Source organism: Mandrillus leucophaeus, unplaced genomic scaffold (assembly GCF_000951045.1).
Source record: "Mandrillus leucophaeus isolate KB7577 unplaced genomic scaffold, Mleu.le_1.0 Scaffold345, whole genome shotgun sequence".
NCBI lineage: Eukaryota > Metazoa > Chordata > Mammalia > Primates > Cercopithecidae > Mandrillus > Mandrillus leucophaeus.
In genome coordinates, this window is record NW_012103643.1 from 545,312 (window position 1) to 563,321 (window position 18,010).

Here is an 18,010-nt window from a genome sequence, read left to right on the forward strand (position 1 = left end):
TGTATTTTTAGTAGAGATGGGGTTTCACCATGTTGGTCAGGCTGGTCTCAAACTCCTGACCTCAGGTGATCCACCTGCCTCAGCTTCCCAAAGTGCTGGAATTACAGGTGTGAGCCACTGCACCCGGCCACACAATCCTTTATCTTAGCCTAAACATTTTCTTTCTATTGATCTCCAGTCTTCAGATAAACTCAATCAACTATCGACCAGAAAATGTTTAAATTTACCTATAGTCTGGAAGCTCCCCGCTTTGAGTTGTCCCGCCTTTCTGAACCAAACTATTGTATTTCTTAAATGTATTTAATTGCTGTCTCATGCCTCCCTAAGGTATGTAAAATCAAGCTGCACCCCGACCACCTTGGCCACATGTTCTCAGGACCTCCTGAGGGCTGTGTCATGGGCCATGGTCACTCACATGTGGCTCAGAATAAATCTCTGAGAATATTTTACAGAGTTTGACTCTTTTTGCCCACACTATTGTGTCCATTTCTCTCTCATAGCAACTGGGGATTGTGGCAAGTTCTCTCTTAGATTCTGAAGCTCCACAGATTTGTGTTTTGGGGTCTCCAATGTCTTTGAGCAAATTTCGGACCCAAACTGGGTTTGGAAGTCACAATAGAAACTGGACTAGGCCCAGGATCGGATTGGGTCTGATAATTAACTGGCTTGGATCCAGTTATAGGCCTCTTATATCTGACTGGGGCAGAAAGAAACCAGTAGTAAATGGCAATATTGCAGGGGGTGTAAAATTTGGCTTTTGGAAATTCATGGGGATTTTCCTATTCTCCTCTTTATTTCGTTTTTCTTGCAGGCTTAGATAGGAAAAAAAAAAAATCATTAGCCAAGTTGATTAAGGGAACCTGATCTCCAAAGCCAATATTTCACATAAAGATGGAACCCTTAGTTTTGGAAGAACTGAGTACCTTCTGGCTTATACATGCTGTGAACCCCAAATAGTTGAGACAGGCCTCCGTTAATATAGAAAGTTTATTTTGCCAAGATTGAGGATGCACACCTGTGACACAGCCTGAGGCGGTCCTGATGACAAGTGCTCAAGGTGGTCAGAGCACAGTTTGGTTTTATACATTTTAGGGAGACAGACATCAATCAACATATGTGAGATGTTCAGTCTGGAAAGCCAGGAGGGGGCTTCCAGGTCATAGGTAGATAAGAAACAAATGGTTGCATTCTTTTGAGTTTCTGATGAGCCTCTCCAAAGGAGGCAATCAGATATGCATTTATCTCAGTGAGCTTAGGTGTAACTTTGAATAGGATGGGAGGCAGGTTGGCCCTAAGCAGTTCCCAGCTTGACTCTTCCCTTTAGCTTAGTGATTTGGGGGCCCCAAGATTTATTTTCCTTTCAAAATGCGTAAGTATTAGGCCTCAGAAGCAGCAAGTCTTACAGAAATGGTGAAATCTTACTAAACATAATTTACCGTGGAAGGTTCCAAATAAACAATACTGCACTGAAGAAATGCATTTGAAAATGAGGACTCCTGAATTAGTCTCATCTAGGGATGCCTATTGATGTGCAGAAGCTTCTAAAAAGATTTCAATATTTTTATTTAAAGATTTTACAAAAGGCAAATAAAATGCTTAAGAAACTAATTGATAAGAAAAATTAAATCTGCTTCTCTCTGCTTAGTTACTATTCCACCGTAAAGGTGGAAAGAAAGTTATCCTAGATAAGGTATTTATAAAAGTTAGGCCCTCCGGTAAAATAGGTTTGCTTCTGGTTCAGACCTGTCCATGTGGGAGGTCAGGCATAGAGGATGCTTTCTTGGCTCTGTTCCCTAATGGGTTCCACCCTGAACTCAGTACTTTTAACTGAGAAACAGTGGCTACATTAAAAAGGACACCCTATTGAAATAAAATGCATTTTTCTGGAATTTAATTGGCTACCTTGAAACTCTTTTGTAAAAGAAATTTACATCTATAAAAGAAATCTCAATTTTTAAGGATGTCTGCCTACGTACAATAGAAACTCTAACCATTCTTTGAAATTTAAATAATAAGTAATGCCTTTATTTAAGGTGCTTTTCTGTCTGTCTTAAGTGAACTTTTACTTGAGCAGTTTTTTCCCCCTTGGTTTGAGCAAATGGTGAATCAATACTTAGGCCAAGAATCTTAGCTCTGTGCTTATGAAATATACATGTTTTTTTGTTTCACCTAAGGGATTGTGTCCATTTCCCTCTCATAGCAACTGGGGATTGTGGCAAGTCGTCTCTTTATAAATGCAAATTTGATGTCTAGTTAACAATTGCTTTAGGGAAATGAAATAGGTAATAGAAAGATTGATACACCAAATGGAGAAAAGAAAAACTATTTAAAAACTGGCAAAAGCTATAGGATCTGCTTCTGTTTGTTTGTATGTCTATATGTGTTATGTGTATGTGATATCTGGTAAATAAAGCTAGTTTTTAATTTGTTGGTAAAATAGAAATGGCTTCAAAACTATCAGTAAAATATAATTAGATACTCGCTTGATTTGATTGTGAGCTTATGTCTTTGGTTTGGAGTCTCTGGATTCAGGGGTCTGGATAGGTGGCCAAGATGACATCTGGAGAAGCATTCTTAGTGCCTAGACCACCAGCTACAAGCCCAATATGGCCCCTTCTTCCTCTGCTTTCCCTGTTTTGCCTCCTGGCTATTGTGGGAGGGGCTGGATCCTCCAAGCATAGTCTTCACAGCTCTGGCTTCTGTCCTGATGGACTCAGACAGGCCCTGACCTTCATAGTCCTCATGGGTGGCACATGCTTCTTGGGACTTAGAATGACTGAGAGGAGACATTAGGGAGGCTGCCTGTGTCATAGCCTCAAAGTTCTTTTCAGTGATTTAAAATCCTAGACTCATGTTATGTTAAATTAAGTAATAAAAACATCAGAAGATAAGTCATGTTCAAGTTAAGATACTGAAGTATTCATTATTAAACATGCATTTAAGTCTATATATCTTGACATATTATTTCTATATAGTAAATATATTTAGATCTGATAATAAAAATAATTTGAAGAACTGTCTAAAAAATTATAAAGTGGTTTTTGTCTACAAATAACTGATATGAAACAGTTCAAAATTACTTTCTAGAGTTTTCACTAGAGATAAGGGTTACTAAGAGTTAAAAACTACTGTCAGAGGTGTTTGAACCTGAGCAACTTCATCTTGAATAAGGGCTTGGTAAAATGAGGCTAAGACCTACTGGGCTGCATTCCCAGCAAGTTAAGGCATTCTCAGTCACAGGATGAAAGAGGAGGCTGGTAGAAGATACAGGTCTTAAAGACCTTGCTGATAAAACAGGTTGCAGTAAAGAAGCTGGCTAAGACCCACCAAAACCATGATGGTGATGAGAGTGACCTCCGGTCGTCCTCACTGCTGCACTCCCATTAGCACCGTGACAGTTTACAAATGCCATGGCAATGTCAAGAAGTTACCCTATATGGTCTAAAAAGGGGAGGCAAGAATAATCTACGCCTTGTTAGCATATCATCAATAAACAACCGTTAAAATGGGCAACCAGCAGCCCTCAGGACTGCTCTGTCTGTGGAGAAGCCCTTCTTTATTCCTTTACTTTCCTAATAAACTTGCTTTCACTGTACTCCACAGACTCGCCCTGAATTCTTTCTTGCACGAGATCCAAGAACCCTCTCTTGGGGTCTGGATTGGGACTCCTCTCCTGTAGCATCTTTCTGGTGACCGCTGAAGGGACTGCAGTGCATGCAGAAAACCCCCACCAAAGGCTAACTTTCGGTAAGTGGTGGGGGCCAGTGACATCTTTCCGGTGCACCCTGAGGGGACGATGCTGAAGAAACCCCCCGACCCAAAGGAAATAGACCACAGCACTGATTGGCCAACTTTGGGTAAGTGGTGGGGAACCCAGGTAAAGGTGGAATTGGGTTAGAGGCCCAACTTAGGGGAGTTAGAGTCTCTCCTAAGACAGAGTGGGTTAGAGGCCACCCTTCATAAAAGGCATGGACACTTGACCTACTTTGGGTTAAAGGCCCAACTTAAGAGGGTTAGAGTCCCTTTTAAGATTTAAGGGGTTAGAAGCCCTTTTAAGATTTAAGGGATTAGAAGCTATAATTGCACCACTGCACTCCAGCTTGGGTGACAGAGTGAGACCTGCCTCAAAAAACAAACAAAACAAAACAAACCTCCATGGGTTGGTGGGGGTGCTGCTAGATGCTGATTTCCTGGAGGAATTGTAGTTTGGCAGAGAATACCTGGGGTCAAGTGGAAGTGGGAAGATGTCTGTGTCTAACATTGGTTCTTATTGTAGCCCAGTGGGTTTGTTTTCAGGACTGGAGTTTAAGGGGCTGTTTCAATGGGGAACTTTATGATTCACAAAGAGACAAGTAGTGTTGGTGTTTATGGATGAGTGGTACTGGAGGTTGAAGGAGAGGCACTTCCCAAGAATGGTTCTCAGTGTAGTCTTGGTTCCTTGAAGACCACGGACCTTCATTCAGACACTGTGGACACAGACAGAAAGGCATAAGAAAGAAATCTTTTCAGGGGAAGCAGATGCTGACAGAGAAGGTCTGAGCAGCTACGGTCATGATTGAGGAAAACACTCAAATGACGTCTGGGGTGTTGAGCACAAATAGGGGTGGTTGAGAGACAGACCACGGGACTCCAGAAAACCCAGGTGAGGACTTGGAGAGGGGTGGGAGGCTCTGTAGCAGACAGATGCATATGTATAGCTCCTACGTCAAGTTAGTTACTTTTTTATTCATTCTTATTATTTTATTATTATTATTTGTTTGAGACAAAGTCTCACTCTTGTCCCCCAGGCTGGAGTGCAGTGGCGCAGTCTCAGCTCACTGCAACCTCTGCCTCCTGGGTTCAAGCAATTCTCCTGCCTCAGCCTCTCGAGTAGCTGGGATTATAGGTGCCTGCTACCATGCCTGGCTAATGTTTGTATTTTTAGTAGAGACGGGGTTTCACCATGTCGGCCAGGCTGGTCTCAAACTCTTGACCTCAGGTGATCTGCCCGCCTCGGCTTCCCAGTGTGCTAGGATTACAGGCGTGAGCCACCGCGCCCAGCCTATTCATTCTTATTTTTATTAATAATGTGACCTTATTAACATCCACTGGCTGCTGAAGCTTGGGAAAACCAGGACAACACCCGTGTTGTAGCAAACCATGGAGAGGCTAGTGCCTGCCGGGACAGGATCTCGGCTTGTCTCTCTCACTCCATGTGTGCTCTCTAGAGCTTGCATGGCTCTCCTGACATGAGCACAGATGAGTCGCTGGACCAGTTGCCTCGCCTGTAAAATGAGAGATCTGGATGACATGGACTCTGAGAACATTTCCATTTCTAAAATTCTAAGATTCTATTATTTGGTACACACGAGGATGCCAGAAATACATGAAGATGAAACAAAGGGAGTGTATGAATCAGTTTGGCCTGCTATAGCAGAATATCATGGAAGGACTGGCTCAAACAACAAACATTTCTTCTTTTTTCTTTTTTGAGACACAGTCTCGCTCTGTCGCCCAGGCGAGAGTGGAGTGGCAAGATCTCAGCTCAGTGTAACCCCGGCCTCCCGGATTCAAGCAATTCTCCTGCCTCAGCCTGCCGAGTAGCTGGGGTTACAGGCGTGTGCCACTATGCCTGGCTAATTTTTGTATTTTTAGTAGAAATGGGATTTCACTGTATTGGCCAGGCTGGTCTCAAACTCCCCACCTCAAGTAATCTACCTGCCTCGGCCTCTCAAAGGGCTGGTATTACAGGTGTGAGCCACCGTGCCCAGCCACAAACATTTATTTCTTGTACTTCTGGAGGGTAGGAAGTCCAAGGTCAAGGCAGCAGCAGATTTGGTGTCTGGTGAGGGCCCCCTTTCTGGTTTGTAGATGGACGTCTTGTCCTGTCCTCACATGGCTGAAGAGAAACAATCATCTCTGTTGTGTCTCTTCTAACAAAGACTCTAATCCCACCATGGAGGCTTCACCCTAATCACCCCCAAAGGCCTCACCTCCTGATACTCTCACGTCGGGGATTAGGGTTTTAACATGTGAATTTTGGGAGAGACACACAACATTCAGTCTGTAACAGGGAATAACCAAACGAGTTGGAAATTGAGGCAACTGGTGTGTAGGGGCAGAGAACAGACTGAGTTTTGAGTTCTCAATTCACCACGGGGACCCTTTAACCTAGAATGGGTTAGTTAACACTCCACTCAGCTTCTCAGGCTTACATCCTGAATGCCAATTCTTGCCTCAAACACTTATTGTGAGGATTACGTAAGTGTGTGAACGTGTCCAAACCTCCAGGTGTGTGCTGGCCATGGTGTGTGTATGCAGCGAGGGGTGTGTGTGCTTTTGACTGATGACCACGACACCAGCTTTCCAGACCATACAGGCCTCTGGGATCTGGGGATGCAGGAGCCTCTTAGTTGTTAGAAACAGAATGGAAAGGCACAGTCCTTCTTTGAGTCAGAAGACATGGGTTTGAGAATTGCCTCTGTAGTTTACCCCAGGAGTTATAGAATAGTTCAGTCTTCATCTGTAAAGTAAAGTGCTTGGATTCTCTATATAATCTTCAACTTTTTTTTCTAAGCTGTGCGATTCTAAGATCTGTAAGCTACTAACCCCTTGGATGGCAGGAGTTTTCCTTTCTAATCTTTCTGCTTCCCACTGCCCCCTGCACATAGTAGGTGTGGTAAATACTAAATGAATGACCGATGAGATGGCTCTGGTAACTTCATGCTGCTGTCCTCAAAAGAGGAAGAAAATGTCACTTAGAACCGAGGGATGCAAACCTTGATTCTCTGAATGATGAACTATCTGAGTCGTGCTGTTTCAAAGATTCAGGCTTGCGGCCTAAACTGATAACAAATTCTTTCCACTAAGAAATTGTTCTCTCTGGCCAGGCGTGGTGGCTCATGCCTGTAATCCCAGCACTTTGGGAGACCGAGGCAGGCGGATCACGAGGTCAGGAGTTTGAGACCAGCCTGACCAACAAGGTGAAACCCCGTTTCTACTAAAAATACAAAAATTAAACAGGTGTGGTGGTGTGCACTTGTATTCCCAGCTACCCGGGAGGCTGAGGCAGGAGAACTGCTTGAACCCTGGAGGCGGAGGTTGCAGTGAGCCAAGATTACGCCACTGCACTCCAGCCTAGGTGACAGAGCGATACTCCGTCTCAAACAAACAAACAAACAAACAAACAAACAAATAGAAATTGCTCTCTCTGGTGAGCCTGACTTTTGAAGCAGACAATGTAGACACTGGCAGAGCGATCGGGTCGGCTCATTCAATGATTGCAGCCAGGTTGAGCCATTCAAACAAAAGCCCGGCACGCCCCAGTGATACCAACAAAACATAGCTAAGACCTGCAGCCCGCTGAGAGACTGGAGAAGAACATAGCTAGACGTTTCCTTGGTGCATGCCTGAGTCTCTCTAATTCAAGGTTTGGAAACCAAATTTGCTACATGACGATGTTTGAGTAATTATTTACCTGTAAGCACCTAGCTGAAGCATGAGGGTGCCCACATGAGGGGAATCTCACTGTTGAGAACATTCTCTATGCCCAAATGGTGAATTGTAATCCAACAGATACACAAAATGTCGCTCTGTATCTCCCTGGCACGTAAGAATGAGTTGGATGTGACAGAGCCTGAGACCCTTGCTTTTTTTAAATCTGCTTTTGGGAAATGTGTCAGTCAGGCTCCAGTGGGAGAGTAGAATCTGGAGAGTGTTAAGTGGGGATGGTTTAGAGGAAGAGGCGACTATGGGAAAGGTGGAAAGAGAGGGAGAAAAGGCACCTTTGTGGCATCCTCTCCTGGCCTTCTTTCTCGATGACATTCTTCCTGTCTTTTCTCCTGTAGAGTGATTTTTCAAGGCTGCTTGTATCTGGCTGTCCGGGTTTTTTCTTCTCTTTTGGAATAGGAGGGAGGAAAGAGGCTTTTCTCTTCTCCATCTAGAGCCTAGTGACTCCTTTTTTTCTTTTTCTTTTTTCTTTTTTTTTTTTTTTTTGAGATGGAGTCTCACTCTGTCGCCCAGGCTGGAGTGCCGTGGCGTGATATCGGCTCACTGCAAGCTCCGCCTCCCGGGTTCACTCTATTCTCCTGCCTCAGCCTCCCAAGTAGCAGGGACCACAAGTGTCCGCCACCACACCTAGCTAATTTTTTGTATTTTTAGTAGAGTCGGGGTTTCACCATGTTAGCCAGGATAGTCTCGATCTCCTGACCTCGTGACCCGCCCGCCTCAGCCTGCCTAGTGACTCCTTTTCTCCTGGTGCAGTGGCAGGGCTCTCAGCTCATCATGGAGCTTGGGCTTTGCCAGGAAACCTTCGGGATTTAGGAAGTTTCTATCATGTGAATGTACAGATGCCACAGAACCAGAAGAGTTACGGGTCTCTGGTTGGTTGGTTTTATTTTCTTATTTTTCATATCACTGGGGAAAAGTGCACCTTCAAGGTTTCGTCCAAAGCCAAGAATTGTTGCTATTGACTTTTATCCACTTCCTAAGCACTGCATTTCTTTCAGGCTTCGTCAAAGTCGTAATCCTTCATTCAGAATCTTTTTCATCGCTTTAAATAGTCCTCTCACCTTTGTTGAAGTTTTCTGCCTTTAGAGAGACGAGGTCAAATCTACTCCAACAGTGGAAATAAAATGGGGGAGGAGAACGAACTGTAACCTTTGTGCTTAAAACTTGAAGATGGTGTGCAATTTCTTTTTCAAAAAGAGAGCTACTGTTTGACTATTCTGATCTCTTAAGATGCGCCTGAAAAAAATGCTATATTTTAAACAAAATGTTAATAAAAAGTCTGTGCTAACCTATATATTTCAACAAAGTTTTTAGAGAGAAAAAAAAATGATCTCCAAATTGTTTGAGAGAGTCAACCTGCTTCTGTGATATCTGTGTAGCACCAGGGTATAACAAAACTAAAGATTTTAGGCAGTTTTGACACCTTAAAGCAGAACGGCACAGGCTTTTAAACCCAAAGAGGATTCAGCCTGCTCATTTATTACTTTCCACATCTTCAAAAGGACAATGTCTCTTTTTTAATCTTTTGGCTTTGCTGTGAAACCATGGGAAGTGATTGACTTTACAGGCGCTTTAAGTACACAATCAGGCAGGAAAAGGACATTGGTGCACTTGGGGACTGCGAGTTCAAATTCTCGTCTCTTTGTGGCATTCTCCTCCCCCCTCAGACAGAATTCAAAAGGGCAGGACAAACAGGGAGGGGCTGCCATGGGTTTTGATGGGGACCCTCGCATTGAGTCACAGGTACCTGAAGCCATTTGGCTAAAGACAGGCTCCTTTCTCGTCTCTGTTATTATTTTTTAATCTGACAGCTCCCAGGGTTCCCTTGGATGGTGTGCTCAGAAATGCCATACTTCCTTGTAGCCCCTGCAAGCTAAAATAATGAACAAGCAATTAAATCTCATGCTTGAGGGCCTGTGCTGATTGCCTGCAGGGGAGGGGCACGGCCCAGTCTTGTTTATTGCATACAGGGCACAGGGCCTGGCTGCTTCCCTTGCAGGAGAAGCACCTGCTGCCAGGCTGTGTCAGGGGCGGGCTGCAGGGGCGCGTGGGTGCTAGAGAAAAGGGACTTGATGGGAAACAAAGGTTCACCAAGTCACCTGTATCAAAAATGGTTGCTGGCTCATGTTGTCCTCCTAAGGTCTTGTCATGATTGTTATTCATTAGCAGAGCACAATTGGCTGTGACTCTACTTTTTCTTCTTTATTATCCTTTGATGAATGAATGTGTACTAGGAGCATGGTTTGTTCTTTTTATTATTGTTAAATAGGTATTCTTGGTTTTGGCTAAAAAGTGGGTTTTGTGGCTGGGCGCGGTGGCTCACACCTGTAATCCCGTTACTTTGAGAGACTGAGGCGGGCGTATCATGAGGTCAGGAGATCAAGACCATCCTGGTGAACATGGTGAAACCTGTCTCCACTAAAAAAATACAAAAAATTTAGCCAGGTGTGGTGGCAAGTACCTGTAGTCCCAGCTACTCAGAAGGCTGAGGCAGGAGAATGGCGTGAACCTAGGAGGGGGAGTTTGCAGTGAGCCGAGATCGTGCCACAGAACTCCAGCCTGGGCGACAGAGTGAGGCTCTGTCTCAAAATAAATAAATAAATAAATAAATAAATAAATAAATAAATAAATAAATAAATATTAAAAAGTGGTTTTGGTTTAGTTAGTTGCTGGGAGGCTAACTTTTGTCTTCTTGAGTTTCCTATGCAAGCTACTCAATTTTGGAGAGGAAGTGTCAGGGATAATGATAAGATAACTTCCCCAAAGTCACAAAACCAATATGTAGTAGAGCCAGAAATGGATCTGAGTAGTTTGACTGGGGAATGAGGGGTCTTAACCATGTTGCTGGTGCACCTCAATACTAATTTAAAAAGTAATTGATAAATCACTTTTTAATAACTCAATATATATGTATTGAAATTCTACTGGGGCTTTGCCACTGGGAATTCATGGATAAGCAATATATAGCTATGTCCTGCTGTACTGAATTTTACATTCTAGCACGGGAGACCACCATTGATGAAAAAACCCACATTGTCACACAACAGCAAAAGTGCTAAATGCCCTGAAAGAAAATCGGGCAGTGAGGTGGGAATGCCTAAAAGATGGTCTCAACTGGTATAAGGAGTCGTAGATTGCCATCCTGAAGATGTGAACTTGAACTGAGGCCCGAAGGATGGTTAAAGGGGAAGGAAGCAAGGTAATACAGGGGCAGGAAAGCCATGGGAGGTGGGACTGACTGGGAGCCAGGGTCAGGTCCTGTGGGGTTGTGTACATTTCCTTAAGGATTTTAAAACAAAAACAGGATCACGCCTATAATCTCAGCACTTTGGGAGGCTGAGGCAGGTGGATCACCTGAAGTCAGGAGTTCGAGACCAGCCTGGCCAACATGGTGAAACCTCGTCTTTACTAAAAATACAAAAAAATTAGCTGGGTGTGGTGATGAGCACCTGTAATCCCAGTGACTCAGGAGGCTGAGGCAGGAGAATCTCTTGAACCCAGGAGGAAGAGGGTGAAGTGAGCCAAGATCATGCCATTGCACTCCAGTCTGGGCAACAAGAGCAGAACTCCATCCCCCTCACCAAAAAAAAAAAAAAAAAAAAAAGGAAATCTGTTCACTGGTGGAGAAGAAAAGTCAAAACTGGAGGACCAATTTCTTGATGACAGTCTTATTCGCTTGTTTGTAACAATAGCCCTTTCCTAATTGATTCATTGGAGTCAAGGATATGTCTTGCACAGGGCATTTTTAAAGGTGTCATTCCCTTTGTGACCTCACAGAAGACAGGATCCCTGAAGCTGGGCCTCTAACTGTCCCAAAGTTCAGAAACAGCTGAAGGATCATTACTTTTTCTCTTCCCTTTCCAGGAAGCTCGCTGGTTAAGAAAACTTTACCCACCAGGGACATTAGCTAATTAACTAATTAAGTTAATCAATTAACTAATTAATTAGATTAATTAAAGAGGCATCATTGTCACTTACTGCATTTCATATAAATTAGATTGTTGAAGGAGTTGCTTTTTTTTTGATTCCTCAATAGTATTTGCCACTCCATGGTGTAACATGATAGGTTAAAAATCAGTCAAATAGGGGAATGATGAAGATCAAAATAAGAGTCATGGAGTTTAGGCTTATGCACATTGAAGTAGTGAAAATATGTGCTTTTATCTGAATTTCTTGCTATGAGGCTTTGGGAGTGTTTCTGTAGATGATACTTTAATGGATTTTTGATTCCAAGTTTTCAGTGTTACAAAAGGATGACTTTTAGATTTTTCTTCAGTGCATGGGAAGAAATGAAAGGCAAAACTTGGTTCTCTGCACTAATTGAGAAGTGAAGGGCTAGAGAAAAAGCCAGGCAGCATCCATAAGCATTTGAAGTAAGACAGCTGCTTGTACCCTGACCTCTGACAAGTGTCTTAATCTAAGCCTATAAAATGGGTATATCTCAAAGAAGCCTTGTGATGAGGAAATGAGATAATGTATGTATTGTGTCTGATGCCGTTACCCATACTAGTGCATAGAAGTGGTTAATAAGTGTTGGCTGTTATTTTTCTTTTCTCACATTATTGAAATTTGTTATTAGAATATAATGTAACTTCTTTTCCTTGTCCCTATGACTCAGAAGTTTACAACAAAATATTTTCATCCTTCCCTTTACGTAAAATTTGTCATCTAGTTTTGCTGACATTAGTTGAATGCATGGATGGATGTGATAAAGGTTTCTCAGACACTGCATATTCCGGGAGGAAAAAAGGGATTCTACACCTTTGGATATCCTACAGTTTACTGGAGATTAAATATATTAGAAACTCTTGAAAGACAGACATGCTCTTAAGGAATTCATCCTCTGGTAATTTTCTTATTCAAGATATACTTTAAGGCTCCAACTATGCCTGTAGTTTGCATTTATCTTTAAAGAGACGTTTTTTAAAAATTTCCTTGAATTAATTTTTAAAGAGCTCCTCAGGAAAGCATCATCCAAAATGTCCTATCTTGTTGAAGTTATGTTTTATGCAAGAGTTTCTGGGCTACTCCAATTTCTTTATCCTGTGTTGCTAATGGATTTGCTGTTGATCCCCTGCACATTATGTGACAGCGGCTTGAGGAATGGACCTTTATTACAGAAAGGATTGACAATAATCTGGGACATAGTTTGGGAGGATGCTTTCATTTGTCCCTGGTACATGTCAAATTTGTCCAAGTAGATGCTCAAGGTTTGGGAATTGTTTTTAACTTTCAACGGTTTCCAGTCTAAGCTCCACCATCAGGTTCCTGAGGAGGCTGTATATACCTGTTTTATCACTCTAATGTTCCTCTATTTTTTTTTTCACCAGTATTCAAACTAGCTCTTAAGATTTCAGAGAAAAAGAGTGAGTGAACCACTCTTGGAGGTGGAAGATTCCAACTTTCTGGGTTGCTATTTGTGGTTTATTTGCTCTCTTTATGTAGGTCTTTGTCGCCCAGTGATTAAAACTTAGTATAAATGTTGCTACTTATCCACCTGTCAAGGATGGTGTGCGAATAAGTAATAATATCTGAGCCGTATTTTTGCTCCTTGGTAGAAAGGTGCTATATGAATACAAAATGCTATTTCATTAAAACTACTTGTATGATAACAGCATGTGTTAAATTCAGTTTCCTTGACCAATTAGATAAATATGTTTCGGTGTTACAATACGGTTGTTTTTATGGTGAGTACGTGTGTATCCCACACTCTGTGTTCTATTTTCTGCCTGGGTGGTGTAACATATCAAATGTTTAAGAAAAATAAAGACACCATTCTAAAGAGATCTTGAAGCTACTGCTAAACGTTATTTTGTGGGGGGATTTCAAATAGATGTTAGCGAGATACCTACTGAATTATTGAGGATATGAACTGCACAACCATATAATAGGACATTATAAATATGTAGGCTGTGATACACCTGTTTTGAGTAAACAGTATATTTTTCTTATCAATCTTAGTTCTATGTTGGTGGTTTGCAGCCCATGACACAGAAGTATTTTATGGTTAAACCTAAGATCCTGGGCTTCAGTGGCCAGAGATGATGCCCGTTAGCATCATATAGTGGGACACTGGAATCCATGTTCAGCCTGGGGAAAGGACATCCCTTCTTGTCTGAGACCATCCATCGGGAAACTTCTCCTTTTGCTGAAGAGGGGGATTTGAATCCCTCCCATCACTACGGCAAGCCCAGAGAATGCAGAGGTGGCAGATACATGGAGACGTGGCGCTATTACAGCACAGTGTGGTCATTTTTGGATAATTTTTTCTAATGCAGTATAGACCTTCAGGCAAGTCATAACAAAGGCCCTCGGCAGCCACTTTCTCCCACCCACATTTTTCTCAGCAACTTACTTGACTTATTGCCTCACACATAAGAGATACCTCCATGTGCACCTCTCACCAAATTATTTGCAACTCTACCTCTTCTAAAAAACTTTTCAGTTTGAAATCATTTTAGAATAAAGAGTTACTAAGACAGTACAGAGTGTTCCCATACACCCTTCACCCAACTTCCCTGAATGTTAACGTCTTACACAGCATGTTTACCAAAACTAAGACATTGATGTGGTGCAATATTAGTAAGTGAACTACCAACTTTATTTGGACTTCTTAACTTTCTTTTTTTTTTTTGAGATGGAGTCTCGCTCTGTCGCCCAGGCTGGAGTGCCAGCGTGATCTTGGCCCGCTGCAGGCTCCACCTCCTGGGTTCATGCCATTCTCTTGCCTCAGCCTCCTGAGTAGCTGGCCACCACTCCCAGCTAATTTTTTTATATTTTTAGTAGAGATGGGGTTTCACCGTGTTCACCAGGATGGTTTCAATCTCCTGACCTCATGATCCGCCCGCCTCGGCCTCCCAAAGTGTTGGGATTATAGGTGTGAGCCACTGCGCCCAGCCTGGACTTCTTAACTTTTTCTATTAATGTACTTTTCTGTTCCAGGACCCCATTTGGGATATCATGATACCTTTATTCATCATTTCCCCCTAGTTTCCACCAATCTGTGATAGCTTCTCTATATTTTCTTGTCTTTCATGACTTTAGATGTTTTGCAGAGTAGTGGTCAGGTGTTTTGTGGAATGCCCTTAATTTGGGTTTCTCTGATGGTTTCTCATAAACATTCTGAGGCTGTGGATTTTGGAGAAGAACACCACAGAGGTGATAGGCCCTTGTCATTGTATCATGTCAGTGGGCGTGTAATGTCAGCATGACTGCAGGTAACATTGACTTTGATCACCTGGCTCATGTGGTATCTGTTAGGCTTCCCCACTGTCAAGGTACAGTTGTCCTCTTTCTGTCATCTATTCATAAAAGCAGGTCACTAAGTCCAGCCTATACTTGAGGAAAGGGCCATTAAACTCTACCTCCTGGAGGGAGGTAGAGCATCAAAATCATGTTTTAAAACCACAAGGGTGATTAGTAAATTTAGGAAGGGATACAAATATGATACAAATATCTTGTTACTCCTTAAGGTTCAACCACTAATTTTAGCAACTATCAATTACTCTTGCGTGCAGCAATGATAACCGTGGGGTTCTAATGGCGATTCCCTATTTCTCCAGTTCCCTCTACATTTATTAATTGGCTTTCTTATTTAAGAAAGATTAGTCCTTCTTGTTTTCATTATTGATTTATTTATATCCATATGTGCTCATGGATATTTATTTTATTCCTTAGGTGATAATTAAATACAATTGAAATTTATTATGGTGCTCAAATTATATTAGCTCTGGCCACTGGGAGCTTTACCAGATTGATTCTTGGGTCCTTTTGATGTGTCCTCATCTTAAAAACACATTCTTGGGGGATACCTTCTTACTTCTGATACTATGATATATTCCAGGATCACTGCGGTGAGCAAAGTAAGTTCCTATTACTTGGTTTATTGAAGATGTAACTTTAGCCTACTTGGAAAAAGAAACAGACAATTTATAAAAACAGATACAATACAAAACAAAGCTTTAAATATGAGCACAACACCCTAGTTTGCTTTGTCTGGGGGCTGAGAATGACAATTGTTAAGCCAGACCTTTTTTGTTGCTACACATGTGAATGGGAGGGCTTCTCAGAGGTGATGCCGTCCTGACAACCAGGTGTGATTCCCTTACAATGTACAAGCACTTGGCATTTCAGAGGTGACTTTGTGCTGACAACCAGGTGTGCTGTCCTTATGATGTACAGGTAGGCACTGGGCATCTCAGGGGTGACCTTGTGTTTCCAACCAGGTGTGCTGCCCTCACTGTGCACAGGTAGGCAGTGAACATCTCAGGGTGGACCCTGTCCTGATCATCAGGTGTGCTGTCCTTACTGTGCACAGGCTGGGACTGGACACAGCAGGGACCCAGGTATGTGCAAGGTGCGGCGTTTGTTCCATGGGGAGGACCTGCAGGTCTGTCCAGCTCCCCATTCCTGTCCTCAGAAGTTCACTGGGGCACAATGCCTGGTAGGGCAGAAAGCTGCTTTTGTGCTGTGATGTGAACCTCAGGGTGACTCCAAACCTGATCGTGCTTCATGTGCTATTGGGCTGCTGTCAATAAATACAATAAATGTTTGAACAATTCCTCGTAGATGTCTTTGGATATTTTTATGTCTGTGCCTCCTCTTTCGGCAATGAGTTCCATAAGTTTACTCTTCATTATGTAAATTACTTTCTTTAATTTGTCCTCAGTATAAGTCAGACATATTTAAACATGACTCTGAGGTTTTCTCTTTTGTTTTCTCTCAAAATGAATGCATGTACTCTTTTATTTTTAATTGTGATAAGACACACGTAACATAAAACTTACCATTTTAACTATTGTAAGAGTACAGCCCTGCGGCATTAGGTAAATTCACAATTTTGTACAACCATCATCACCACCATCTAATTCCAGAACTTTTCATTCTGACCCGTTAAACGCTAGCTCATCATTTCTCTCTTCCCCAAGACACATACACAGGCATGCACACAGTCATGCACAAGCACACACACACATAGGCATGTACGTGCACGCACACACATAGATACACATAGACATGCACACACACATGCACGAGCACATACACAGACATGCACACAGTCACGCACAAGCACACACAGACACATAGGCATGCACCCACATATGCACACACATACATAGGCATGCACACACGCACAAACACACACAGATACACATAGACATGCACACACATGCATAAGCACATACACAGGCATGCACACAGTCATGCACAAGCACACACAGACACACATAGGCATGCATGCACACATGCACAAGCACACACACACAAGCACACACACAGGCATGCACACATGCATGCACAAGCACACACAGATACACAGTTGTGCACATACATGCACGAGCACACACAGACACCTGAATGCATGCACACACATGCACACACACAGACCCACTTAGACATGCACACACAGACACACATATGCTTGCACACACACATGCACAAGCACACACACACACGCAGGCACGTGTGTTTTGTTTGTCCTGCAAACAGCCATCGATTCTGATGGAAGGAACAAGTGAGCAAATGCAAAGGTGAAAGCCCTGTTCATGCAGCTCTGGTGCAGGATCGTCTTTGTGAGCACGAGAATGTGGCTCCCTGTCCTGGCTGCAGTGAGGGCTGGAATTTGAAGGTGCTGATGGATCCTTCCACCCCAGCCCCCGTGAATGCATCCTGTGTGAGATCTAGACACCTCGTGCTGGATTCAGGATGGGGAGACAAAGCTGGAACAAATGACAGCTGTGCTTGAGAAGGAGACACGCCCTCACCCGCCCCTGGGGAATGAAGATGTGGGAATCTGTGGTTCCTGTGAACTGCGAGCAGGAAGAATCACCTGGGATATGGTGGGAGCCCATGGACTGGACCCTTCCAGAACCCAGCCAGGTTGGCTGACCAGCCCGGCCACCTCCACAAGTGCCACATTCCACTTTGTTTCTTCTGGAGTCACATTCCTGGAAGCACTGAATATGTCAACCTGGCATTTCATACTTCAGCCATCCAAGCACGGAAAAGGGCATGATCCCAAGCTGAAAAGGTGTATTTTGTATTCACACACTTGACTTTCAAGACCCTGAATGAATTTTGCTGAAATAAATATTCACCTTTGGGTTTCATCCAACTGTGATAAGTTTTAGTCCCAAGAAGTCTTTTCTTTTCCTTTCTCTCTTTTTAAAAGAAAATTAAAAGTGACTGAAAAGAAGGATTTAGAGATGAATGGCTGTTTTCAACATGTCTTATACAATGAAAAGGAGTAAATGTATAATGTTTCTTAGAGAAACGGATTTAAGCAAAATGAGATTTAGAACCCGGTGGCTGTTTATTGCAATGTGAGACAAACATCCTTGCAGGTCTCAGTATAATGTCCTTGCAGACCTCAGTATTCAAACTTGAGCTGTCAGAAGGGAGGTGAGACAGCTCAAGTTTGAATACTGAGCTGCCCATCCCGTATTGCCTGAGACTACTACCCTCTTTTTAAGCACTAACCCCTTCATCCCTCGCAAACCAGAAAGATTGGTGTGCCTGGTTG

At 42.9% G+C, this 18,010-nt stretch overlaps 1 protein-coding gene across 1 annotated transcript in view; it reads right to left on the reverse strand.

Annotated features, from left to right (window-relative positions):
* The window catches only part of LOC105545985, a 23,104-nt gene extending 15,186 nt beyond the window's left edge, over positions 1-7,918 (reverse strand). The window contains exon 1 of the mRNA XM_011989060.1: positions 7,764-7,918. Coding sequence (XP_011844450.1) covers positions 7,764-7,918 — 155 coding nt within the window. The remainder of the gene's footprint in view (positions 1-7,763) is intronic.
* Positions 7,919-18,010: the final 10,092 nt, after the last annotated feature.